At 43.5% G+C, this 9,163-nt stretch overlaps 1 protein-coding gene across 1 annotated transcript; it reads right to left on the bottom strand.

The window, feature by feature from the left end:
- Window positions 1-8,407: 8,407 nt before the first annotated feature.
- Window positions 8,408-8,692, bottom strand: LOC121796923 (protein ORGAN SIZE RELATED 1-like). The gene has a single exon (XM_042195685.1). The coding sequence runs from the start codon at window positions 8,690-8,692 to the stop codon at window positions 8,408-8,410; it is 285 nt and encodes a 94-aa protein (XP_042051619.1).
- Window positions 8,693-9,163: the final 471 nt, after the last annotated feature.

The following is a 9,163-nucleotide window of genomic DNA, read 5'->3' on the forward strand; positions in this document are numbered from 1 at the left end:
CAGGAGAACTCCATCTCCTCCATACCGAAGAAATGTCGGGTTCGCCATGTACGGAGTATTGAGGACTCCGTTCTCGGACGATATTACCCGAACTCCCCTTCCACAGAACTGCCGAACTCCGTCGATAACCTATGACGGACTCGTGGATCCTCATGACTTCCTGGGACGCTATCAGTATAATATGGCGAACCAAGGTCTCAATGAGGTCCATATGTGCAAGCTGTTCCCCGAGCTGCTCATCGGGAACGCCAGAAGGTGGTTCGACAGCCTTCCTCAAGGCAGCATTAGATCCTACCGAGATCTGATGGATGCTTTCCACAGGAGGTTCTTTCAGAAAGCGGAAGCCCGAAATACTTCGGCTCAGCTGCTTTCTATACGTCAAGGTCGCGACGAAAAGATCAGCGACTTCCTGACGAGATTCCATAAGGAATGCCTACAGGTAGATAATCTCAATGATCTACTTGTCATTTCGGCATTCCAAAATGGAATCCTGCCCGGAGCTCTCTACAGAAAGCTCGTGGAGTGCGGTCCGCAAACAGCTCAAGAGATGTGGGACCTTGCGGACAAGTTTTCTCGTGCCGATGAGGCAGACCGTCGAAAACGGTCTTTAGACAGCTCATCTAGAGAAGACAAAAAGAAGCCCGGTCATAGCGATCAGAGGCATCCTCGCCGAACACCTTCTCCACTAAAGGAGAGATAGCGGTCATCCGAGGTGATCGAAAAAGAGCAAGTGTGTTCGCAGATTGCGCTTAAAAGTGCCGAGCAATCAGTTCGGCACCATCAAGCATAGCAATCACAGCAGCCGGAATCAGAGGCCGGCGAAATGACCGAAGTCACACCGGAGCCGAACTCGATGGTGTACGGCACTGAAGCCGTGATTCCGGTTGAGATCGGCATATCCAGTCCCCGAACTCAATTTCTCCTCAGAAATGAATGGTGACGGACTAAGAGCCGAACTACATCTGGCCGAAGAAAGAAGAGAATTGGCCTGCATAAAAGCAGCCAAGTACAAGGAGCAAGTAGCCCGGTATTATAACCAAAGGGTGAAAAAGCTGCAATTTCAAGTGGGAGATCTCATCTTGAGAAACAACGAAGTAAGCCTAGCAGAAAAGCTGGGCGAACTCGAACCCACATGGGAAGTTCCATATCGGGTGTCAGAAGTCCTCGGCAAAGGGTCTTACAAATTGACTCACGTGTCAAGAGCACAAGTACCCCGAACATGGTACGTTTCCAACCTCAAAAAGTTCCATTTGTAAGAGACAGTCCGGTCAATGTGCTTTCTTTGGTTTGCTTGGTTTTTGTTCGTCTCTATGTGCTTTTTATTTGTCTATATGCCTTGTCTATGTGCGTGTCGTCTCTTACAAATGTTACTGAGGTATCTTGTTCTTCGAAGGCTGATCCCCTTCTTAGAACATATACAAGCCAACGATTGTGCGTCAAAGCTTCTAAAGAGGATACAAGACCACAATTCAGCTTAAACAAGCAGTTCGTCTGAAACGAGCTGCAACAAGCCCACGATTGTGAGTCAAAGCTTCTACAGAAGATACAAGACCACAATTCAGCTTAAACAAGCAGTTCGTCCGAAACGAGCTGCAACAAGCCAACGATTGTGCGTCAAAGCTTCTAAAGAGGATACAAGACCACAATTCAGCTTAAACAAGCAGTTCGTCTGAAACGAGCTGCAACAAGCCCACGATTGTGTGTCAAAGCTTCTAAAGAGGATACAAGACCACAATTCTGCTTAAGAATCAAGCACTTCGTCTGAAACGAACTGCAACAAAAGTCCGATTCTCGCGATAAAACTTGCCTGAATTAGGACAAGGGAAAGTCCAATCCACGCGATAAAACTCGCCGAATTAGGACGACCAAGTTCGGTCAAAGCAGTTTACCTCATAAGACCGAGGACGACCATGTCTAGTCAAAGAGGTTTACTGCATAAGACCACTTCGGTTAACTGGGAAAGTCCGATCCACGCGATAAAACTCGCCGAATTAGGACAAGGGAAAGTTCGATCCCGGCGACAAAAATCGCCAAATTAGAACACAGACCAAAGACGAGTCCGGTCAAAGATGTTTATTTCATCAGACCAAAGACGAGTCCGGTCAAAGATGTTTATTTCATCAGACCAAAGACGAGTCCGGTCAAAGATGTTTATTTCATCAGACCAAAGACGAGTCCGGTCAAAGATGTTTATTTCATCAGACCAAAGACGAGTCCGGTCAAAGATGTTTATTTCATCAGACCAAAGACGAGTCCGGTCAAAGATGTTTATTTCATCAGACCAAAGACGAGTCCGGTCAAAGATGTTTATTTCATCAGACCAAAGACGAGTCCGGTCAAAGATGTTTATTTCATCAGACCAAAGACGAGTCCGGTCAAAGATGTTTATTTCATCAGACCAAAGACAAGTCCGGTCAAAGAAGTTTACTTCATAAGACCGAGGACAAGTACGATGAAATTTTTTCGCTAAGCTGTAAATACACAGTGTTAGAAGCGAAAACAAAAACAAAATTTCATTTTCAAATCTTGTTCGGCACACAACTCCGCTACCCTACAAAATGGCGTTACGCTATTACAAAGGACTATTCTACTGTCCAGGGTTGCTGAAGTTAAGCCACCTATCTGCAAAATCCTCTGGAAGCCGATTTCGGTTGTTCCGAGCAGATGAAGAATAAGCAGGTCGACGAGATGCTATCCTCGACCCAACGCCTCTTCCCCGAGCTCGAGAAGTCCTAACACCTCGGCGATGAAGAGTCTCTGCAATAAGCATCTGCTGATCTTGCTCGCTCATAGTCACAACTCCTCGGCGAATTTCAGTCCGTCCCTGTCTTGACGATTCCGGTTGCTCCTGAGCCCGTTCTCGTCTTGACGTTTCCGGCTGTTCCGGAGTTCGTTGTTGGCTGGGAGTAGGATTTTGAACAAGGGAACCAGAGGTTTGATCTGGAGTGCGAGCATCTGTTGGCGCGATATGCCGAAGGAATCTTTCTATGGAGGGGCGCCGAGAAAGAACAATGTTGTACCGAGAAGCCCAGCGCCGCAATGATGTCACGACTTGTTGGCAAGCCGAGCTCTCCAGCGCATTGTTCCTCCGGAGTACATTATATTCCTCCCACAGTTCGTCAACTCGACTCTGAGCATCTGATATGGTCATTCCCCCGCGCACACGGATGTAATCCTCGTACGCAGTCCTCTCAGCAATGGTCGTATTCAGCTCGGCCTCCAGATCATTCTTATCGGACTCTAAGTCCTTATTATCGGCCTCCAGCTTCACTAAACGAGCCAGAAGCTCGTCATTCTTCGTCTGATCGGCTATAGCTCTTTTCTCAGCTTCGTCTAAAGCCGAAGAGTACAGCCGTTTCCAGTGAAGTATCTCCAGCTCCTTGAGAGTTAAGAATACAAAGCAGCTACGTCAGTTCGGCATTTCAGCTTACCGAGCAGGTAGTAAACCACAACAGGAGTAAGAGAGTACGAAAGGCTAAACGAAGACACAAGAGCAGAAAGAAGAATTTTTTCATTCATAAGAAAAAAAAAATTTTCTATACAAGGAGGGCTTCAAGGCCATTTTACATAAAGGAAGAAACTAAACTAAGAGAAGGGAGACGAAATCATACTTCGCTAGCTTCGTCTCCGCCTTCTCGGTGAGGTTCAGCTTCCTTCTCCTTATCTGCTTCAGCTTCAGCCTCTGCCTCCTTGCTCTCCCCAGCCTGCTCGGCGCCACCGTAGCCGATCTGCTGCGCCTCCTGATCGGCTTCCTTCTCCGGATGCCCGGCTCGCTCGACTTCGGCCTCCCGCTCCAGCGGCTCGGCCTCACCCTCTCCGTTGTAAGTCGAAGCGGGTGAAACGGGTCCCACGGAGGCAAAGATAGCCTCCAGGTTCTCGTCCCGATCAGCTCGACAACTCCGGACTCGGTCTGCAGAAAGCAGGACCGAAGATGAAGCGAGCTCCTCAAGGAGCGGCAGATTCTGAAGCCGAGCTGCTATCTCTCGGCTGTACAGAGGCAGTACGACATCGGCCCCCTGCTCGCCCTTATCGGCAATTAGCCTTACCAGACTACCGACAAAAGCCGAGAACTGGCTACTCAAAAAGAGTTTCTCCGTGTAAACACGGAGAGCCTCCCCCTGGGCAACCACGGCGGCAGCATCACTCCGTTTCGTCTGCTCTCGCTGGATGACGAGCTGGTTTTTGGCAAACTGAGCTTCATCCTGGGCCGAAATCCTAGCAGCTCTGGCTTTCTCAAAGTTTGCCTCGGCCTGCTCGGCCCGGTGACAAGCAGCCGCCAATTTCCTCTGCATCTCAGCATAGTCGTTGGACGCTTTGGAGAGTTCGACGGCGACGAGCTTGGAGAGCATATCGTTCCTCTGAAAATGGACAAGGAAAAAAGTCAACAGAGGGCACCAAAAATACAGGACAGAAGCCAAGCCAAAGAATCAAGAAGACAATTCACCTCGGCGAAGTCCGTGGGCCATAAAAATGGCTCACAGATATGCTCCGAAGGAGGCGCCAAGACCACATCTTTCTCTGGCGCTCTCGGGGGCTTCTGGGTCCTCCCCTTCCTACTTGCCGAAGTCGACTCCGGCTTCTTTGGACCCGAAGAGGTCTTTTGCCTCTTCGGATTCTTCTCGGCATCAGGCGCCGAGCTGGTAGCCTTCTCTTTCTCCGGCTCCTCAAGCTCGGAGGACTTTCGGATAGCCTTATTCAGCATGAACACTGCCAAAAAGCAAGAAAACAAGGTTAGTTTTCTTCGTTAAAGCAGTAGAGCATAAAGATAAAGAGAAATCCTCACCCTCGGCCTCTTCGTCCGAAGACGAGATATTGAACACGAGGTCGCCCTTGACGAGCTCAGTTTCCGAATACTGTTTCCTAATCATAGGAATCTTATTGAGCTCGCCCTCGAGCTCGGCCAACGGTTCTAACCGAGGATGGGGAATCACGGACTTCGGCCTTCTCCAAGGAAAGCCCGGAGCCGAAGTCCTATTATAAAAAAAGAAACGGTTTTGCCATTTCGGCCACTTGGTTCGGCAGAAGGCCCTAAAAGGCTGTAAGGGGATCAAGTAGAACCAAGATCCCTTCCTTTTAAACTGGAAAAAATTAAGGATTGCCCTCAGAGACAGATCCTTATCTAGCCTACGCAGTTCGGCAGCAAAAGCCGATAAGTGCCTCCAAGAGTTCGGAGTCACCTGACCTAAAGGGAGTTGAAAAAAATCAAGAAGCTCTACAAAAGGTGGGGGAAGAGGAAAACGAAGCCCGCATTCTAAGCAGGCTTCGTAAACGGTGGCATAACCCTCCGGCGGGTCGTTAGCCCTATGATCATCGTCGGGAACCACCGCCTTCCCCCCAGGTAAAAAATATTTCTCGTGAAGGGATATCACAGTATCCTTACTCAAGATACTGTGAAAATACTCTACGGTCTTCTCCCCGGATTCTTTCCGGCTAGAAGACCCCTTATCCCCTTTCCTACCGCTACCCGACACCGAAGAAGAAGAAGAAGACATTTTTCTTACTTTTTGAAAGTGAAGAAAGTCTGAAGAAGCTCTTGAAAGCGGAAGAAAATTTCTCGAGAAAGAGAGAGTATAGAAGACGCAACAGCAAAGGTGTTCAAATGAGGAAGAAAGAGCATATTTATCAGATTCGGCGAAGATTTCAAAATCGTCGCACCGTTTCGAATCCCACCTTTTCAGGATTCAACGGCCGGATTTTACTGTCGCATTTAATGCAGTCACATGCAAGGCACGTCCCCTGACGTCAGCCTCCCCCGTACCTTTATCCAGAATGCCGAAGTGACTCGCTTCGCCGAAGTGATTCACTTCGTCTTTCGGGGGGGGGTAGTGATGGGGTACGAACTAAACAAGCCCAACAGCAGTGACGGCCCATCAGCCCAAAGCCCAAGGAAGAGTATGAGTTCGGCATTACCAAAGAGTTCGGAGGAGTTCGGCATTACCAAAGAGTTCGGCCTCAGCCTACAGCTCGGTAAAAGCCAACCAATCAAGCTCTGCTCTCAGGTCGGCATCAAGCTCTACTCTCAGATCGGCAACCAAAGCAGTTCGGTCTCAGTATTCGACCGAACAAGGAGTTAGTGGACCCATGCAGGATTTCCACAACTTCCAACACACCCACTACCACGTGGCGTCAACTCAGGCCACGATCTTAGGCCATGACCTACACGACCTCCACGACCTAGAGTGATGATGTAAGCCACGATCTTAGTTCAATGTATAAATAGAACTTAGATCTGATAGAAAAGAGTTAGAATCTCTCTAGAGAAATAATCATATAGCAAGTCTGTGTTGTAAGCTGTAATTCGCAGATCAAGCAATACAAACCTGCCCCCATTTCTCCCCGTGGACGTAGATTTACCTCAGTAAATCGAACCACGTAAAATTCTCTGTGTCGTAATTTATTTTTACGAGCATTTATCATCATCAAAAATTCGCGGAATCATCAATCATCAACGCAAAATTAATATAAAATGGGGTTAAGTTTTTTAGAGAGTTTCGATTTCAAATAACTGGACGAGGTTCCTACATTAAGCAACATCTCTCTTGTTTTTATGTTAGTTGTATTGATTCTCTACAATGTGATCTGTCTAATTGATGCCTTTATAGAAGTGATAATTATTGTTATTGTCATTAAATTTATAAATAAAAAAAAATAAAGTTTGATAGTTTTAAATTTCATAGAAAATTAAGTAAATATTAGTTGTACGCAGGCTATAATTATATTATTTATCAAAACTAAAGGTCAAAACTTCCAACTTACAAGCAAGTAATTAGTGCATTGAATTTGTATTTCTTTTCAGAATTTCAGCATTATTTGATGGACCTTAGAATAAACAAAGTCAAATTTACAAATAATGAATCAAGTGAAATTTCCACAAAATGCTGTAGCAGCAAAACGTACCATCATTGATGAGAAGCTTCGGAACTGACTTAAAAATATCAATTATTAAATATTTCTTTTCATATTTTATTTTAAAATGTCTATATTAAATGTTTCATTAATTTGTTCTACTAATATTTTAATTATGGATTACTGTACTATGTAAAAATAGAGCTAACAGTACACTAACTTTCTCCACTCGTATTAAAGTATTTCTTAATATAAAAAAAATTCAAAATTAGATAATTATTTATGGACATAGTTATAATACGTAAAGGGAGAGAATAACATTAAAACCATTTAACTTAATTCCCATACAAATATTTAAATTTAATACTGGGTTAATTAATATGGTTTTTATAAAATATGACCTGAAGCTAAAATATTTTTAAAATCGAAACTGCTATATAATTAAATTTTGATTTTAGCATGAAATCATCATAAGGTCATTAGTACCACAACATCATTATTTTTCAGCTGCTATACCAAATTTTAAATCAACCCACAACATATTCATTGCAACTTTAATTACCCCAAATCTAGTAACAATTCAATTTTTTATTCCATATTTTTTCTTAATTATTCTCAAAATTCATATTTTTCCTTTATTCTCTATCTCCTTGTCCAACTCCCAGGTTTATTTGGATCCAAATCATTTGCCGACAGTAATTATTGAAGCCCAACCTCATATTTTTGTTGAAATTAAAATGATTGAAATCGGAGTTATTACGTTTGATGTAGTATTGAATTTGAAAGACGAAGTTGAGTGTAAACTAGGTATAAGCATATGATTTTCGGTTTAGATATTTTTACCAAAACTAATTAAAAAATTAGTTTTCTTTTAAAAAACGAAACCGAACCAAACCTACATCTGAATAAAATCGAACCTGAAACAAAATCTGAATCAAAATGAAAACCAAAATTGTACAATATCAAGAAAATGAAAAAAAATCCTAAAATCAAATACTAGTACTATTAAATAAGTACTCTACAGTTATTTAAACAGTGAAAAATGATACCCCAACGCTGCGCTTTCGGTACTTTATTTTGACTGTAAGGTTAAAGTTAAAACAGTAGCCAAATAGGTTTCTTTACACCTAGTAATCAATAAAAATAAATATTACTCCTACTTAATGTAATTAAATTAGCAATTGATATAGAAATATATTAGACCAATTGATCTCTCTCTCTCTCTCTCATCATATTACTAAAATCTAATAAACTATCTCTCTAATGCATAAAATGTCAAACCAATACAATGCACCTGGAAAATATACCTCGTCACAAAACGGTGGGCTTCATGTACAACAACAAAAATAAATTAAAAAATGATTTAAAATAGTAGTGTTAATTAGAAGTAATTGAATCTCGAATCAATATCTTCCTCTCACTTTTCCGCTACCGATCTAACAAAACATTTCTATTTTCTCCTAATCCGATATTTCTTGAAATTTGAAAACATATTTAACCAAAAGATTATTAACTTAATACTACTATGAATTAAGTCTACTCGACCGGTTATACGTACGGATCACAAAGCGACATTGGGCAGCTGCGGCGGCGCGAAGGCGAGAAACACGAGCACCGCCATGATTGCGACGGGGATGAGGAGGAGCGTCAGAGGCGGCGGCGGAAGCGGCGGCAGGAGCAGAGGCAGTAGCAGTAACGAAACCGTTAGGAGCAACATCAGCGCCACCATCCTCAGGCTGAAATATCTGTACATCAACGACGGCGGTTTCCGCCTTGGATTTAAATCTCCGCCGGCGCTTCGATTCAGCTCGAATGACAGCCGTTCTTCAATTCTACTATAAACCATCTTCTTCAAACTGTGCTACCTCCAAGGAGTACTACATATTGCTGCATATTTATACGTATAATATACACGCACAGATCAATGTGTTTGTGTGTGTGATTGATGGAATTGCAATTGTCGGAATTAGTTGAGAATTTAAAGGAGACCGTAAGGGGTATTTTCGACTTTTCATTATGAATTCTACCCTAGAAAGGAGTATTAATAAATCACAATTAAAAAAAAAACATGAAGTTAATAAGTTATGGGATATCTATTCCGAAAGAGGGTTTGAATAGATCTTTTAAGGATCTATGGGCGAACAAACCATATGATATGGTCTTGAGGATGATATATTTTAAGCATTATGCAAGATATGAATATTATGTTTCATTAGATATACTAAGGGCACCCACAGTGGGGCGGACGATAGGCCGCCCGATGCCTCGGGCGCGCCATCGTCCGCCACTGTGGGTGCGCGGACGATAGACGATGCGT

This window comes from Salvia splendens, chromosome 3 (assembly GCF_004379255.2).
Source record: "Salvia splendens isolate huo1 chromosome 3, SspV2, whole genome shotgun sequence".
Classification (NCBI taxonomy): domain Eukaryota; kingdom Viridiplantae; phylum Streptophyta; class Magnoliopsida; order Lamiales; family Lamiaceae; genus Salvia; species Salvia splendens.

Coding starts and splice junctions, on each gene's coding strand:
- LOC121796923 (XM_042195685.1), bottom strand. CDS start 8,692: ATGGTTTATAGTAGAATTGAAGAACGGCTGTCATTCGAGCTGAATCGA.